Below are 19,068 nucleotides of genomic sequence, written 5' to 3'. Positions count from 1 at the left end.
AGGGGTTAAGAAATCTACTAAACAGGTTTACACACAATAACAACATGTATTTTTAAAGCGCATGTTCACCCGGAGGCATCTTGTCACTAAATAACAGATGTTGATTGTAACCCAACTGAATGCTACTCGTTTTATCGACCTCAGATGGATGAAAGGCTGAGTGGGCCTGCTGGGATTTGAACCTGTGACCATGAGGTCGAACACAGGCCCTTGCAGTGTACGCATTAGTCCACTGAGCCACCAGACCCGGCAATACCAAATAAGTTACATTGAAACCAGAAAAAGACTGAAGAAACATACGAGGATGAATATGTAGTTTACCATCATTCAAAATGGTTTAATGATGCCTGCCAACAGTAACACCAACCAATTTTTAATGCCGTCTAGATAGTCGGTGAAATAGGTAACAGAGTAAGAGTACTACTGCAACAGCAGTTGCTCTAAACAGCCACTATCTGGAGAGTAAGCCCACAATGTTTCTCAGCTGGGCTTCAAGTCAATGCAACAAAGACATCAACAGGCTTATCTATAGTTAAAGTTTTGAGAAAAACAAAACATTTCGAGCTCAACAAAAGCAGGGGGGGGGGGGGGGGAAAGAGTTCTTTAAATCATGTACATCTTTACCACTTAAGCAGCAAAATATGACATGGTCGTACATGAGAAAATAAGTAGAATTGCTTGCTTGAGGGGCAAAGAGAAATTGAGCGTAGGTTGCATGTGAAGTAGATGATCATGGCACCTCTGATAAGTTCTTTAAAGCCACTGCATCTTTTGAAAAGGTCAGGTTGCCTCTGGTCACTTGCTGAATGACATGAATGTCAAACAGTTGAAAAGTAGGAGCACAAGGCTACTGTATGAAGCTTTTTTTTTTTTTTTACGGAGTTTTATATAGCGCGAACTTGGCCCGGTATTGGGTATCAGAGCGCTTTACAGAGCACCAATTGCGTTACGAGGACACATTCATTTTTTTGTTAGGCACAGGGAGATTAAGTGATTTGGCCAGAATCACAGGATGCTCCACATCATTGCCGAGACTCGAACCCAGTTCCCCAGATTCGAGGTCGACCGCCCTAGCCGTTAGGCCAATTCATGGAGTTTGCGCAAACTTGACCCAGTATTGGATATCAGATTGCTTTACATAGCACCTGTTGCGTTACATGAGGACACATTAATTTTTTGTTAGGCACAGGGAGATTATGTGATTTGCCTAGAATCACAGGATGCTCAGCATCATTGGCGAGACTCAAACCCGGTTCCCCAGATTCAAGCTCGACCGCCCTAGCCGTTAGGCCAACACCTCATGTGTACCATACATGCCACAGAACAGAAGGAATGTATGAACAATTAAGTTCTTTGTTCGAAATAAACTACATGTCACTACTGCAAAGGGACATATAAATCCAATGATCAACTGCATCCAGTTAATTCAGAACATGTCTCATTCTGGAAGAGACTTAGGTGAAATATGGAGCACCTGTGATGTATTAGCATCGAGAGGCCAGTATTAGAAACACCATCTGCTTGCCAGCAGCAAAAGGTACAACTAACAGGTTGTAAATGACAAAATATTTTGATAACAGCTCTAAAACACAATTTTTCCAGATCAGGTTAGTAAAAACAATATGGCAATAGGATTTAACGTTAAGACAGCAGGAAATGAAGAAAAAAAACATAACTATACTCTTAAATATGGTTTAATACTCTTCTCCATTTCTGTACATCACAACACCAAGATATCATTGCTTGGGAGTTTTCAGTAGAGGTTATATAGTATGTAAAGAAAGACTAGGCATTTTACCCCTCCTGTCATGTTTTGTGTATATATACACATATATGTATATAACTATATAGATATATGTATAAGATGTGCCACTGAAGAGAACACATTGATTAAAGAAATACAAAATTTTGGCATCATTTCCAAACTTAAATAGTAAACATAAAAACTACAAAAAAAGAAGTTGCATACTCTAAGCATATCATGTGAAACAAGCAGCATTATATTCAAAAATGTAAATTTACATCCAAATCCTCTGGTCTTCCAAAGTGACATTAGACCCATTTCCAGTAGCAGAGTCCAAAAGCTCTGCTTTTAGGAAAGTAAACTTACTTTTTGCTAACAGCAAGTCAAAAGGCAAATGTTTATTTTTAAACAACCATCATGTAATTACATGTGTTTTTCACATTTTGCCACATTCAATGCTATTGGGCTATAAAATAAGGGGTACAAATATTCATGTAACTTGCATTGACAAATTGGAATTTTGGACCCTACACATTTTAGAAAGTAGTGTGACAAATAGGAACCTTACAATCTTAAGACATACTCCCTCCATTCAAGCGACACAGGATTCTTGAACAAGAAGCGGCTTCAGATTTAGAAAATAAAATGTCAGCAAAAACACTTGTAGGCACAAAAATGTCAAATGTGCCCTTCAGAGAGTCTATTATCCCAAATCCACAAAACGTTAGTTTGGTGCATGGTGCTGTAGGGAACAATGTGAAGTTTTCCCCTAACTTTGGCTGCCTAAGCCCACTGGTCAAGATTACCCAGTTTTACAATCTGAAAATGTATGCCATATGGGGCATTAGAAAACAGTGCATAACAAGAGCATAATTAGGGCAAAGATTTAAAAACCAGTTCTAAAGCTATAAATAAGACGGATCTCAGAAGGGCAGGGCATTCTTAAACTATTAATTCCTTGGCACCAACACAATGGGATTCCCAATAACATTTTAATCTATTAAGTTACTGTAGGAGTTCCAGACCCAATATTAAAAGTTTCATCACAATTACACAGTGTTCTTTCTTCTTGCATGAATCCTGCTAGCATTTAAGGATTAAAGGTGAATTGGTAAATCAATCTTTCAGCCCTAAGCAAAGAACTTCCAACATAGGGAAATAACCACAAGGTTTTAATAGAGGAGCTCTTATTTCACAAATTAAATGTTGTTTAGATCCACCCCACACCAAGGCAAATAGCAATAATCATGGAATTGAATGAAGTTGTCAATAACTAGTAGGATAAACACAAATGCAAAATAGATGAAACAGGCTTTGGCGAGCAACGCACGTCCTCTTAACAGAATAATCTTAGCTTAGAAATTATTTGCTTATGTTGCTCCCCAACATTAACCAGATTGTTCATATGTTTAAAGGGTGGTTCCAATAAATCCATATGCATTATTCATGTGCAATGTGAAAGGAGGAAGCCAAGTAAATGGGTCATTGCAAAATGCAGCAATCGACTCGCTACAAAGTAAAAAGAAACAAAGTAGTATGATTTGTTGGTGTTTTGCCTCTGTATGAAGGTTAAAAAGTCGTTTTCATAAAATACAAGAGCAACCAATTTCACTGTCAAGTAAAAGTAAAAAATTGGGATTCTTTTAAATTAATCCAAAGTGGCATTTGGGAATGTAATAGTTTGCTGTTGTACGAACATCATGAAAAATCAAAATCATTTTCACATCCAATGCTTCTAGATCAAGTTAAATGAATCCAAAGTGGCGTTCTGGAACTTGGTAGTTTACTGTAGCACTGACACCACGACAAATCAGAATAGATCATTTTTCAGGTCCAATGCTTTGAGATCAAGTTCTGGAAATGTTCCAATTCTAAGGCAGGGAACTATTTTATCTTGCACCACGGGTATGCTCCTTGGGTTGGATGCTGGAGGGCGAGGCACATTTTGCCGAAACCAGGTCAACTACCTAGTAGTCATCAAGGTCAAACAATTCATCCTCTCCGGCTGCGTAATCCATTCCTTGGAAATCCACTCTGTACCTCAGGATACCTGTTTAAAACACGAACATTAATTCAGTGTCAACTATCAAGTACAAATTTAAACAAAGAAAAAGCCTTCCTATTTAAGGTGTAGAATACAGGACGTTAATTTACTGTACAACTCAGTTGATGCTTACTTATATCATTAGTGTTCCAAGCCGAAGTCACAAATGGAAAACTTGAATTACTCAAAGTAAGCATCTCATTCCTTTCCCAAGTCAGATACATGACTTGTTCCTCAGACGTCCTCACAATGAATAGTACCATGTGTCAAGACACTTTATGGTGGTAAGAAACATAGGCTACCCCTGCAACCTCTTAGCACTACATCAGGTCCTATTGCACAAGTTACTTACTTGTGTAACGATATATCTGTAAGAGACATTACTTGGTGATAGGTTCCTTTCCTTAGAATATCCCCAGGCGTCAGACTGGATCCGTAAAGTTTATCAGCAGTACCCCAGCGCATCGTACGGCTCCGCATATGTCGCTGGCATCATAACCGCCGAGATGACGTTGTCAGAGCTACTTAGACGCACTCACGCGCGCTGACGTCAGTTCTGTACACTATTTTTCATGCCAGAAGCGCAGAGCCATGCCAGAGCCCGACAATTGGTGCAACAGAACTAGGGCCCTGAAAGGGATGACCTGAACCCTAGAGAACAGTTCGCAGAACGGGGAGAATGGGCAGGCGGTAAGGAATCTATCACTAACTAATGTCTCTTACAGATATATTGTTACACAAGTAAGTAACTTGTGCATCTGAAAGACACGGTAGTGATAGATTCATTACCTTAGAATACATACCCAAGCAATACCAACCCCGGTGGTGGGTCTGCGAAGGGAGAATACATCAGAAAGTCACCGAGAACTGAACAGCCAAAGAAGCAGTCTCTCCGGATCGGACTGTCAAGGCAATAGTGTTTAGTGAAAGTATGCAACGGGGCCCAAGTGGCCGCCTGACCGATGTCTTGCAGGGGGACACCGCATACCAATGCTGTAGTAGCTGCTGTCGCCCTGGTAGAATGGGCGTGCCCTTTTTGGCCAGAGAGTAACAGGCTTTAATGCACAAGACAACCTATCGGGAGATCGTGCGCTTGTGCACAGCCCGGCCTTTCTTGGCACCCACGTAGCCAACAAAGAGCTGGTCATCCACCCAGAACTGTTGTGTGTGTGGTTGAGATAGAACGAGAGCGCACGTTTTGGGTCCAGAAGGTGGAGCCTCTCTTCTCTTGAAGGGTGCGGAGGCAGAAAGAAAGTGGGCAGAGTTACAGTTTGACCGAGATGAAAAGCAGAGATTACTTTAGGTAGAAAGGAGGGACGGGGTCGAAGCACAACCTTGTCCGGATGAATCGCCAGGAAAGGAGGTTTGCAGGTAAGAGCATGGAGCTCTCGCACCCGCCGAGCGGAGTTGATGGCCACCAGGAAGACCGTTTTCAAAGTCAATAACCGCAAAGGACAGATATGAAGCGGTTCAAAGGGAGCACGCATCAGATATGTGAGAACCAGGTTCAAGTCCCATTGAGGCATCACAAAAGGAACAGGAGGGAAAAGGTGAGTAATGCCTTTGAGAAATCGATTGACAACCGGGGACTTGAAAAGAGAGGGCTGATTAGGCAACCTAAGAAAGGCTGAAAGAGCAGAAAGGTAGCCCTTGATAGTGCCCATAGCAGAGCCCTGCTGGGCCAAAGAAGGGAGGAACAATAGGACCTTAAAAAGAGGGGCAGCAAGAGGATCAACCGATTTTGCTGTGCACCATGCCACAAATTCTTTCCACTGACAGGCATATACCATTTTAGTGGAGTGACGCCTGGCTGCCAGAATCACATTATAGACTTCGGGAGGCAAGTCAAATGGAACCAGCTGTCGCAGCACAATCTCCGCGCAAGGAGGTGGAGGCTGGACAGGTTCGGGCAGAGGACCATCCCCTGTTGCTGCGACAGGAGATCCTCTTGAAGAGCCAGTCGGATCAGGGGATCCACACTCATACTGGAGTAGCTCAGGATACCAAATTCTTCGAGCCCAGTCCGGTGCCACAAGAATGACTTGGGCCTAGTCACGCCTGATCTTCAGCACTCTGGGCAGAAGTGGTATAGGCGGAAAGGCGTACAACAGACCACAACTCCACTCGCGACGAAAAGCGTCGCCTAGCAAGTGCCGGCTTGGAAACTAACGCGCAGAACTGCTGACATTGCGCGTTCTCTTCGGTGGCAAATAGATCTAACCAAGGTTCTCCTCACTGCTGAAAGAGACCTTGCACCACCTCCAAGTGAAGACGCCATTTGTGATCCAACATGCACCTTCGGCTGAGTTTGTCCGCCCTGGCGTTCAGGGTACCTGCCAGGTGTGAAACCACTAAGGAAATGCCTCCAGAGACGTAGAGCCTACTGACATAGGCCCACGACCCCACCCTGTTTGTTGCAGTACCACATGGCGGTGGTGATCTGTAAACACCTGCACTACTCTCCCCTTGACAGAGGGAAGGAAGGCTTTGAGTGCAAGTAGGATCGCCCTGAGCTCCAAAAGGTTGATATGGAGCTTGGACTCCGCTGGAGACCACAGGCCTCTGATCTCCGCCTCTCCCATGTGGCCGCCCCATCCCAGGAGGGACATGTCCGTCACTACGGTGTGCTCCGGTTGGGGAAGGGAGAGGGATCTGCCGCAGACCCAAAGCTGGTTCGTGAGCCACCACTGCAAGTCCTGTGTAGTGCCCTCAGGGATCTGGACATAGTCGGACAGGTTCCCCCGATGCTGCGTCCACTAGAACTTCATGTCCCACTGCACAGCCCGCATATGCCATCTAGCATGATCAATCAGCAGAAGGCCATGAGGCCCAGCAGCCTCAGGGTCTTCCTGACCGAAACCCAGGACCAGGGCCGAAAGATCAGAATCATAGCCAGAATGTCCCGACTCGCTGTTCGGGAGGATAAACCCGAAACTGCGCCGGAATCGGGTGAGATGGAAAACCCCAGCAAATGCAGGAAGTCGGCCGTAGTCTGGAGGTGGGAGACGGCTGCCTGGGGCGAGCCAGTCTTCAACAGCCAGACGTCGAGATGGGGGAAGACTGAAACCCCTGATCTGCGCAGATGAGTTGCGACCACCGCCATCCCTTTCGTGAACACCCGAGGGGCACTGGTAAGGCCAAAAGGGAGCACAGTGAACTGAAAGTGCTCGTGGCCCACCGTAGGTAACTCCGGTGGGCTGGCAGGATGGGGATATGAAAATAAGCATCCTGCAAGTCCAACGCTACCAGCCAGTCTTGCAGGTCTAGGGCAGACACGACCTGAGCAAGAGTGAGCATCTTGAACTTCTCCTTCCGATTGACGTTATGGAGGTCTAAGATAGGGCGCAGACATTTGTCCTTCTTCGGACTCAAGAAGTAGTGGGAGTACAAACCACGACCTACTTCTGGCGTCGGAACGTGCCCGATGGCCCCCTTGGCCAAGAGGGCCGTAACTTCTTGCTGGAGAAGTGCCAAGTGCTCCCCTGACATGCGGTGGTACTGAGGTGGCATGGCTGGAGGGGTAGTTTCGAAAGGGAGGGAGTAATCCCTGCGGACTATTTGCAGAACCCACCTGTCCGAGGTTATGGAGCGCCAGTGGGGAAGGTGATGGCGAATCCTGCCACCCACTGGCATCAGGTGGGCCTGAAACACCGGACTAGGAACGTTTAGAGGCGGCGGAGGCAGGGGAAGTGGTGGACTGACCCACCCGCTGTCCCCGGGATCCACCACAGCGGGTCCCACGTCCGCGGCTGCGCTGAGACTGTGGCTGTGCAGCCTTGCGGGTCTGAAAAGAATGCACCTGGGCGCCCCGACCTGGACCTCGAAAGGACCGAAAAGCTGACCCGAGGGAGTACGTGTGGTGGCGAGACCCAAGGACTGAGCCGTAGACTGAGTCCTTAAAGCGTTCCAGGGTGCTATCCGCCTTATCACCAAAGAAGAGTGTACCATCAAAGGGCATGTCCAACAGGGTATTCTGGACATCCCTAGAGAAGCCAGTAGTTCGGAGCCAAGCATAACGACTGAGCACCACAGTTGTGGAAAGTGCCCTACTGAGAGAATCGACTGTGTCAAGCCCACAACGAATAGTAAACTTTGCAACATATCTCCCTTCGGTAATGGCTTGGGAGAGAACAGTAAGCGCGTCCACAGGGCACTGAGGAAGCACCTGTGCCACAGTGTCCCACACAGAATGGGAATAGCGGCGTAGCCGGCACGCAGTATTTACCGCCCGCAACCCAGAGCTGGCAGATGTGAAAATCTTTTTCCCCAAATTGGTCCAGATTCCTTGTCCGGAGGAGCACAATGGAACGCACTCGGCGAGGTAGCAGCCTGGGCAACCAGACTCTCAGACGTGGGGTGTTGTGTGAGAAAGCCGGAGGCGCGCCACACCCTTGTCTACGGGAACTCCTGGGTTAGGTTTGACCCAGGTGCCCAACAGGATATCAGTAAGCGCAACAATTGCTCCGCAGAAGAGGACTGCGGCTGCAGGACCTCAGTCAGGAGATTGGTCTTGATAGGCACAGAAGGGAGCTCGAGGTTAAGAGCCTCAGCTGCCCTACGCAACACCACCGAAAAAGTTCCAACCTCCTCTGTGGCCACGGAAGAAGGGGACACAGTACCAGGGTGTGGAGAGAAATCCAGATCCACTGGACCCTCCACATCGCCTTCCCATTCAGGCTCCTCCTCGCATTGGACCACAAGAGGATCTTCAGACCCCTCCCAGTACTCCCCTTCGTCCACCGCATGCTGAAGAGGCTGGTAAGGACAAGGTGCCCTGGGAAATGGTATAAACTCCCCTCCAAGAAATGGAATGGAGGGTAAGATACCAGTCCCGGTTCGGCACTGTCCAGCGTCAGCAGCGGCGCCGCGCCCTGCACCAAAGTGGGATCCAGGGCCGGAGCCAGCGGCGCCACAGGTTATGGTGCCGGCGAAGCAGAGGCCAGAGACAGCAGCATGGAGGCAAACCCTTCCAACGGATCGGCGGGGCCCAAAGGCGCTGCGGAGGAACCCGGCAGGGCAAACAAATGGCGCAAGGCCGACATTAAAGCCTGCACCTCGTCCGAAGTCGCGTGCGGGCCCGGAAAGAGTGGGTAGGCCGCAGGCATCAATGGAGGCTCCAACAGAGGCTCAGAGGCTGCAACGGAGCCGCGGGGAGTCACCGCCAGCCCCCTCCACCACGTCCCGCGACCGGGGAGGGGTAGAGGAAGAGCAACATCGCTTTGACTCTATGGCGCCTAGACTTACCTGTCCCGATTCTGACAAGCGATGCTGATGGCTCCGCGACTGGTCCCTTGACCTCCCAAAGGTGCGGGACCTCGATCGGCGCGGAACAGATTGTCAGACCTCCAACAACTTTTGGGAACGCTCCTGTAAAGCTATCGGCGCCACTGCCCGACAATCGGGGCCCGGCTCGGGGTCATGGGCATGACCCAAGCAGAAGAGACGCACTTTGTGAGTGTCCGACACAGACTTGTTTCGACAGTAGGCCCTACAGGACTTAAACCCAGGCATCCCTATTGCACCAGGAGTAAAGTACACAACAAAACAAGTTGTCAGAATCCAAGAGAAAGCTTTTAACTAGGGATACCGCGCTCTCTCGGATCTGCGCTGCTGCGCGGTAAAAGAAAACTGACGTCAGCGTGCGTGGGTGCGTCTTAGTAGCTGACGACGTCATCTCGGCGGCTACGATGCCAGCGACGTACGCAGAGCCGTACGACGCCGCCTACCGACGCGCAGGGGTACTGCTGACGAAACCTTTCCGGATCCAGTCGGACGCCTGGGGATATTCTATGGTAACGAATCCATCACTAACGTGCCTCTTTCAGAAACATCAGGTTTATTTTACTCTACGAGGTAGAGGAACGAACACAGCAAAGGGTAAGTGGTATGCATGAAGGACTAAAAAGACAGATTTATAGTTCATATCCCATACCCTTCCGTACTACAACTGGGAGGATTATCAAGTGTAAGCACTATAGGGTGGAAGAAGCATGGCATGCACAATGGTATAACCAGAAAGGTCTAAGAATGTCCTGACACAAGCATCAACAAAAGACCATAGAGCAGTGGTAAGAGATCTGTCCGACAATCAATATGCATGTTCTTATTATTGTAATGGATGCCACATTAGCTCAAACTGCTTAACCACCCAAAAGGACACATTTTCACCAACACAGGGATGCATCTAGCACACAATCTAGGCAGCTGTAATTTGTTTTTGCCTGGGCATTGCTACTAAAGCTTAAAATTTGAAAGATAAGCAGAAGTATTGTGGTCTGTCAATAAATGTGAGGCCTCTTCTTGGGGCTTATGGAAGTCACTTGGCTAATTTCTAAATACGTACTGTTGATACTGCTGGCATTTCAGGAGCATCAGCGCACTACATCCGTATATTCAAGTTACTCTAACTGGACAGAAAACCCAAAAACGCAGAGCAACATTGCTTTTCCAAGACTGGTGATATACAAATTAAGTGTCTATCTTCTCCCATGACACTCAAATTGTGAAGTATACTCTTGGCATCTTACGGAGGGTTTAAAAAAATTCACATTCACATTTCCTAGTTCAGGTGCAATTCAATTACCTTCAAAGGAACAGTTAGGCTCTCAAAACGTTTATAAACTGTCTTAATCTCTCAAACAGTTTGGGGTTTGCTCTGTGAGGAGATGCGACTGCAGTAAGAAAGTGATCAAAATGATGTCTGAAGACGACACTGGTTCAAAAAGATTTGTTGTATGGTTCATTCTCAGTAAAACTATTTGTTTGCTTGGACACCATAAACCGCAACAATGTGTGGTCGAGTCCACACACACCATCAGGATATGTTGGTATTAGTCCTTGCTAGCTCACAGTGCACCATATAAACCCCTAACCTAGCAAGGTAATAGGTGGTAAATTCAACCTCAGAACAGGACAACCCTGACTCCGCAAGGAAATTGTGAAAACATCTAGAAGCCTTTTGTTTGGTAACTAATGCATACACAAAGGGAGACACAAGAAATACTCTTATTGACATTCGAATATTTTTTGAAGCAGTACAATTCTTGTGTATGTGTGCACTGTAATAATAAATCGAAGGAAAAAAAAACAGAGTAATCAACATTATGAGAATGGTAAAGAAAATTTACAATTCAACCATTGTCTTGTTACAAAGAATATCCACTTGTACATAAGCACAAATATATTTGTGCTCCTACCCAGCGCGCCCTATCCCAGTGTGCCAAGGCTGGGTGAATCTCCCAGAATCCCTATAGGGTGATCTAACTCCCCAGTTACCTGTAGGTATGTTTCGTGTGGGAGCCAGTCTTGCGTTAGAGCTGGGCACCATCCTTTTCAGGAGGTGAACAGTGTAGGAAGCTCGCTCTGTGTATATACTATACCAAAGTGAGGTATAAGGTACTAAGGCAGTATATCAGAGGACAGTGTTAATCATTTGTTGTACACACTCAGTCAGCAAATGAAATCACACACTCCAAAGACTGAACTTCTGACCAATGGTTTTTGTATAAAAATATTAGAGTTATTTTATTTCCTAGAACCAAGCTGGCGGGTAAGTGATAAGTACTTTGCAGTAAATATACAGATTGTAAAAGTATTGTAAATGTACTTTTATTTGATTACAGTAGTATTACTGAATGCAATGCTTTTCAGAATACAGTACTTATACTTTGAATGGGATTTTCAGTAAGATTATAGGTAAATTACTTTTGAGATTACTTTTCTTACACAGAGTAGTATACCTGGCTACTACCCAGGGATATTAACTGTAAACATGTAAGTAAAATCGTTTTTGTTAAACAGTACAATTTTTAGGTTTTCAAACTCCACACTTTTCACAGAAAAACAGTTTATGTTAATCTAAGGAGGAGAGGATTAGTTACTTACCTGTAATCCTAGTTCTCTTCCAGGGGTATACAAAGAGTCATAAGCACTGAATAATCCCCGCCCATGTGATATATATATGTTGGGCGCACAAGTGTCTAGCAATTCCGAGATGTACATAAAATACTTAAATTTGCAGCCTAACAGTTCCAATAGGGCAAAATGCCAAAATTGCATAGGTTTTTCTTTTACAAAAATAATCTCCTACAAATACCTTGTAATAGAGAACCCTACACTGTTATAGTGTCATACAAGAAACCTTTATTTTCAACACAGAAAAACAGGTAATAGCAGGCAGCCCATAGACTGCATAGATGAATAAACGACATAGTACAGTAAAAAACTGGCACCTTACCTTTAAGGCTTCCAAGACCCTGGCCACCGTACCTTTAAGACCTTAAGGAGCTCCTTGTGAGAAAGTGCCATCTTTCTTGCATGGTATGCCCCCACTTTTTGCTGAATTGCTGAATGTACTTTGGCAGGAGTCCAGGGCACACAATCAGGTGCCCAGGGGCCTATGTTCCTTCCCAAAAGCCTAACACCCTATTTGGCAAACCCTGGCCACATGTCAGCCCCTGGTAAATGGTACCCTAGGTGCCCAGGGCCTTGTGACCAGGGAAGGCCCCTAAGGGCTGCAGCACTTATTGTGCCACCCTTCGAGGCCCTGTACCCCAACTCAAACACACTGCCCTTGCAGGCCGAGTGTCTGGGTACAAGACAAAACAGAGTCGACATAGCACACATCCCTGTGTGCCATGCCCACAACCTACACTGCCCTGGCATACATCAGCCACCCCTCTAGCTGAGTGCCCTATGCCAGTGGTGTGGGCACAGGAGCATGAGCCCTGTGCCCCTACAGTACCCAGGTCCATTCCTGGGCACTGTAAGTGCAGTGCTGCCATTTAAGAGTATATGGTGTTGAGAGCTCGTCAAACACGAACTCCACAGCACCATAATGGCAACACTGAAGACTGAAGTTTGGTATCAAACTGCTCAGCACATTAAACCCGCACTGATGCCAGTGTGGGATTTAATGTACAAAACACCACAGAGGGCATCTTAGAGATACCACTGAAACCTAACCTAAAATCCACGTCTAGTCTGAGAGGTTGCCACCCAGCAAACATGTTGCTGGACCCTTGGGTGGAGAGCCCACGCTCTCCTGGTCCTGAAACAATGCACATCCTGGGCGAGGTGCTAGGTCTCCTCCCCCAGGATGGGCAGGGTAAGCTTCAAAGGCATGCCGCCTTTGTGAGCTTCTCCAGGCCACTTGCTGTACTCAGCAACTGGCCCACACCGGTTCTGACCCCCACTCTGGCGGGAAGACTGGCCAGAAACCACAAGTAAGGACAGGGGATGTGTCAGGTCAGCCTCTGCCAACCCCACCCCTCAGGTGGGGGAGGCGAGGTGAAGCACATCTCCGGGCTCTCGCCATCTTGAAGATGGGAAGACCTGCCCAATCAGGACTAGGCTACTGCCCCCCTCCCACAGGAGAGTGGCAGAATAGGGGGTGTACCCCACCCCAGGGCAGGGACCCATTGGTCCCTGCCCTTTACCCACCTGTAACACCCCTAAACCTAGTATTTAGGGGCACCCTGAACCTTCCTTCCTTAGATTCCAGAATCCGAAAAAGCAAAGACGAGCAAGAAGAAAGAAGACCTGCCGTGCAGCTGCTAAGAAGAGGAAGACACCAACTGCTTTGGCCCCAGCACTACCGGCCTGTCGACCCTCGAACCTGCTCCTGTTAAGTCCCGGCACCCTCTTGTGGCCAGCAACCTCACAAACCTGGAGGACCTGGCTACCTTGTGACTGAGGATCTGAGCAGTGGCTCTGCTCAAAGCAAGTTTCCAAACCCTGGCATCAGCCTGGTACCGCGAACCCTGCACACTCTGCACCCGCCAAGCCTGGCCTGTGTGAGAGTGGACAAAGACACCGAGGACGTCCCCCTCCCCCCCCCCCCCGGCGACTGAGACCCCGAATCCAGCACCCAAGGACTCACCTAGACGCTCCCGATGCCTGCAGCCTCAGAACCAGGGACCCCCCCCAACCGCGATCAACAGAGGGTAAGATTACCCAACACCAAAAGGCACCCCTGCACCCGGCGCCCTGCGGCCCCCTGTGCCCGACTCTAGGGTACCGACCAATCCTCCAACTACCTAACTTACCTCTCGAAGTGGTGGTGGCACCTGAAGAATCTTCATCCCAGAGCATGCAGCCTTTGTTCGTGCTGGAGCTTTCCCATTGAAATCCATTGAGCACCCGAAGGCTCAAAAGCACCCTGCACCCTGCCGCCCGAGTGGCCCTGGCAGTGCAACTTCTACTCCTACCTACTTCCCCATTTGCCCTGTGCAAGTGACCAGGAGCCCAGCTACCGCAGCCACCAACCATGGCCCCCCTGCCTACCATAGGAGAACATTGGGCCTAACTCACTCTGCACCCGGCCGCCTCAGTGTCACTGAGGGTGCAACCGTACCAAACTGACCCTGGGAGACCCCAGAGTCTGTGCCCAGAACCTTAACTCTGCCAGTAGAGTACTTACCCAAAAGCCGATAACCCAATTTCCTTCCATAGGTTAACATTGACTGGTTTCTTCTGAAATTTCTTCTAAGTGTGGAGTTTCTAAAACTTAAAATATTCACCTAAAATCAACCGAGTAACGAAAACGAAAATACTCACCTCCTATTAGGAGAGATCCCAGTGCTGGATTTTTAAAGAATATTTAAAGTTTGCAGAAATCGACACTTGGAAGAAATTTCACAGAAAAACAGTCAATGGTTTCCTATGGGAAAAATTGGGTTACTGGTAAGTACGGTTGTGAATATTTTTAAATCAGTACTGGGTACCAAGATCCAGCACTGGGAGCTCACCTAATACCAGGTGAGTATTTTCGTTACTGGGCTGATTTTTGGTGAATATTTTAAGTTTTGAGAAGTCCACACTTAAAAGAAATTTCAGGAAAAACCAGTCAATGTTACCCTATGGAGAAAATTGAGTAATCGGCTTTAAGGTAAGTACTCGACTGGCAGAGTTAAGGTTCTGGGCATAGACTCAGGGGTCTCCCAGGGTCAGGTAGGTACAGTTGGTTCACCCTCAGCGGCACAGGGGCAGCCGGGTGCAGAGAGAGTTAGGCCCAATGTTATCCTAAGGGAGGCAGGGGGGCATTGGTTGGTGGCTGCTGACTAGCAGGCCACACGGCTGTGGGAGCTGGGCTCCTGGTCACTTGCTCAGGGCAAATGGGGAAGTAGATCGGTGTAGAGGTTACACTGCCAGGGCCACTCGGGCGGCTGGGTGCAGGGTGCTTTTGAGCCTTCAGGCGCTCAATTGATTTCAATGGGAAAGCTCCGGTTAAAAGACTGCAAGCTCGGGGACGAAGATTCTTCAGGTGCCACCACCACTTTGAGAGGTAAGTTGGGTAGTTGGGGGATAGGTAGGTACCCCGGAGTTGGGCACAGGGGGCCGCGGGGCGCCAGGGTGCCTTTTGGTGTCGGAAAATCTTACCCTCTGTTGATCGCGGTTGGGGGGGCACCTGGTTCTGAGGCTGCAGGCGTAGTCAGGATCGTCGTGGGAAGTCCTTGGGTGCCAGACTCTGGGTCAGTGTCGCCGTGGGGTCGTCCTCGTGGTCTTTGTTCACTCCGGCACAGGCCAGGCTTGGCGGGTGCAGAGTGTGAAGGGTTTGCGGTTCCGGGCTGATGCCAGGGACTAGAAGTAGATTTTGAGTAGAGTCTCTACTCATGGAAGTCCCAGTGGGCTTAGAGTCAAAAGGTAGCCAGGTCCTCCAGGGTTTGTGAGGTTATTGGCCACAAGAGATGCCGGGTTGGAGCAGGAGCAGGTTCGAGGGTTGACAGGCCGGTAGGGCTGGGGCCAAAGCAGTTGGTGTCTTTGTAAAGACGAGGGGCTGGCACCAAGATGCTTTTCACACAAAGTATTTATTATGGAGTACAGAGAGCCGTCCCAGCTACAGCACAGAGTATAACTGCCACTGAGAGAACACTCAGAGCAAACATAAGCACTCTAAATGACATCATAGTGTTCTCACAAAACCCTACCAGCGTCACATCACCACACCTCCCCCCTTTTCTAACCCCCCAAAAAAAAAACTATAACATAATAATACCATAGAATGTAGAAAGAAAGGGAGAATAATAAAAGGAGCAAGCGTAAATGTAACAGTAGAATTTATACGTAATCTCGTAGTCTGCCTGGTTTAACATGAATTCTGGTGCTCTTTCTAACACCACCATCCCTTCTTAAAGTATTTGTCATTTTTTACATTTCTGTTAAAATAACAAGGATCCTTGGCCACACGAGAAGTATTCCACCAATTTCCATTGGCCAACTTAACAGCATTCTTCCTAACCTCTACAACCTGCTGAGAATCTATAAACTTCGAAAGACCTTTAACTGACACTGTTTTTTTTTACTCTAACCCAATCCCCAATGCAAATACTGTGGGTTTCTTTCTCAATGGCAGGCTCAATTTCCTTACAAATTTCAGATGATTTTTTATTAGCAGAATCCCACATGCTCCTCATGTCACAATCACAGTGGAAGGATTTCACCATCCAAAAAGGATAAACCTGTGAAGAGGCTTTTCTCCCTCTCACGAGTTCAAATGGACTAAAATTGGTGGCCACATGGGGCGACGTGTGATATGACCAAACAAGATCGTTCACTGCCTGGAAAATGCAAGTCTTTGATCTAAAAGCTGCTTGGACACATTCTACAACAACTATTAAATCTCTCGGTTTTTCCATTGCTTTGAGGGTGATAAGGAATATGCTACTTACCAGTATGCATCTGTTCTTGGCATGTAGAGCCACACACTTAGGATAAGATCGCCATCTGGTGTTGGGCTCGGATGATTGCAGGTTGTGGTCTTCGGAAAAAGCCTTTTGGACACTGGATAGGTGACTCCTCCTCTGGACAACAGTGCGCATGGACATCCACTCCATCCTCAGATTGTTTTTCGCCATGATGGGAAATGGTGTGTAAGAATAAAGAAAGGATGTCCATGAGTAATGTCTAATTAAGACAATGCTGGAACAGATACAGGTCCCGGGGAGGTGGGTGGGCGTGTGTGGCTCTGCAGCTCTACATGCCAAGAACAGATGAATACTGGTAAGTAGCATATTCCGTTAGAGGCATATGTGCTGCAGATCACACACTAAGGATAGACAATATAGCAGTGTCTCCCCTAGCGGTGGTCACCTGTATCTGTTGCAGTAGTTTGGAATAGAGTTTTTAGGACACATTGGCCTACGGAAGCTTGTTTGGATTGCACATCAACACAGTAATGTTTAGTGAAGGTGTGTGTGGTAGACCATGTGGCTGCTTTGCAAATATCTTCTAAGGGAATGTTCCCTAAGAATACCATGGAAGCCCCTATTTTACGTGTGGCGTGCGCTCTAGGGGGAACTGTAAGAGTGCGTTTAGCTTTTTGGTAACATATTGAATATGCTACTTACCAGTATGCATCTGTTCTTGGCATGTAGGGCTGCTGACATTCATATCTGTGCATAGATCGCCGCCTAGTGATGGGTCCGGATGTTTGCACGTTGTTGTCCTGGAAGAGTCTTCGAAGTATCCTGGGATAGGTGACTCCTCCCCTGGACTACAGTGCGCATGGGCATCCTCTCCATCCTCAGATTGTTTTTCGCCATTGTGGCAGTGATGGAGTAGATACAGAAAGTGATGACCATGGTTACAGTAATTCTGAGAGCTGCAGCTGCTACAGGCGCCGGGGAGGAGGGAGGGCGATATGAATGTCAGCAGCCCTACATGCCAAGAACAGATGCATACTGGTAAGTAGCATATTCAGTTCGAGGCATGTGGGCTGCTGAATTCATATCTGTGCATAGAATACATAGCAGTACCTCCTATTAGCGGCGGCTACCAGTGCCAGCTGCAGCGGTCTGAAAAAGAGTTTTGAGAACAGCCTGTCCTACAGCTGCCTGCTGTTTTGATTGCACATCTACACAATAGTGTTTGGTAAATGTGTGTGTAGTGGACCAGGTGGCTGCTCTACATATATCATGCAAAGGGATGTTTCCCAGGAAAGCCATGGAGGCCCCTAACTTGCGTGTTGAGTGGGCTCGTGGGGGAATCGTTAATGTGCGTTTAGCCTTTTGATAGCAAATTTGAATACATTTAACGATCCATCTGACTATACCTGCTTTGGAGATAGCGTTACCTTTGTGGTGTGGGGCAAAGGCAACGAAAAGTTGTTTAGTCTTCCTAAAGATCTTAGTCCTGTCGATATAGTACATGAGGGCTCTCCACATCTAGTGTATGGAGTGCTCTTTCTGCGACAGTTTGTGGGTTTTGAAAGAAAACAGGCAGTTCAATAGTTTGATTCATGTGGAACTGCGATATCACCTTGGGCATGAATTTGGGGTTGGTACGTAGTACGACCCGGTTGGCGTGAACCTGTATAAATGGCTCTTGAACGGTTAGTGCCTGGAGTTCACTAACTCTTCTTAAAGAAGTGATCGCTACTAGGAAAGCTACTTTCCAGGTAAGGAATTGAATCTTGCATGAGTGTAGAGGTTCAAAGGGTGGACCCATCAGGCGTGTGAGGACCAAGTTGAGGTTCCACATCGGAGCCGGTGGGTGGCTTGGAGGAATTACTCGTTTGAGTCCTTCCAAGAATGCTTTGATGGCAGGCACTCTGAATAAAGAGAGGTGCTGCCTGTTCTGGAGATAGGCTGATATTGCGGTCAAATGGACACGTATCGAGGTGTACGCCAGATTGCATCGGTATAGGTGTAAGAGGTAACAAATTATGTTTTGGATGGATGCGTCTAGCGGGTTGATGTCATTATTATTGCAATAGATGACAAATCTTTTCCATTTAGCTGCATAGCAAGCTCTGGTAGTGGGTCTTCTAGCCTCCTTAATGATGTCCATACAGTCAGGTGGCAGGTTTAGGTAGCCAAACTCTAGGACTTCAGGAGCCAGATTGCCAGGTTCAGCTGTTGCGGATCTGGGTGCTGAATCTCTCCATGGTTCTGCGTCAATTGCGTGGGTTTGATCCGCAGCCTTTGATGCGGCACCACGGAAAGTTCGAGAAAAGTGGTGTACCATGGCTGGCGTGCACACGTTGGAGCAACCAGGACGAGTGTCAGTGAGTGTTGTCTGAGTTTGCGAGCCACCAGCGGTATCAACGGTGCTGGGGGAAAAGCGTACGCAAATCTGCCGGACCAGTTCATCCATATCGCATTGCCCTGCGACTGTGGATGTGGGAACCTGGCGGCAAAGCTTTGGCATTTTGCGTTTTCGCTTGTGGCGAATAGGTCCATCTCTGGATGACCCCATTGCTGGAAGTACGGTTGGAGTACTGATGGGTGTAACTCCCACTCGTGCATCTGGAGGCTGTGTCTGCTGAGCAGATCCGCCATCT

General features: G+C 47.6%; 1 protein-coding gene across 1 annotated transcript in view; it reads right to left on the bottom strand.

Moving 5' to 3' along the window:
- Window positions 1-1,678: 1,678 nt before the first annotated feature.
- Window positions 1,679-19,068, bottom strand: part of ETF1 (eukaryotic translation termination factor 1) — a 274,785-nt gene continuing 257,395 nt past the window's right edge. The window contains exon 11 of the mRNA XM_085617879.1: window positions 1,679-3,794. Coding sequence (XP_085474005.1) covers window positions 3,712-3,794 — 83 coding nt within the window. The 3' untranslated portion in view covers window positions 1,679-3,711. The remainder of the gene's footprint in view (window positions 3,795-19,068) is intronic.

This window comes from Triturus cristatus, chromosome 7 (assembly GCF_964204655.1).
Source record: "Triturus cristatus chromosome 7, aTriCri1.1, whole genome shotgun sequence".
Lineage (NCBI taxonomy): Eukaryota > Metazoa > Chordata > Amphibia > Caudata > Salamandridae > Triturus > Triturus cristatus.
Note: the sequence above shows the minus strand (reverse complement) of the source record. Positions and strands in the feature narration are given on the sequence as shown.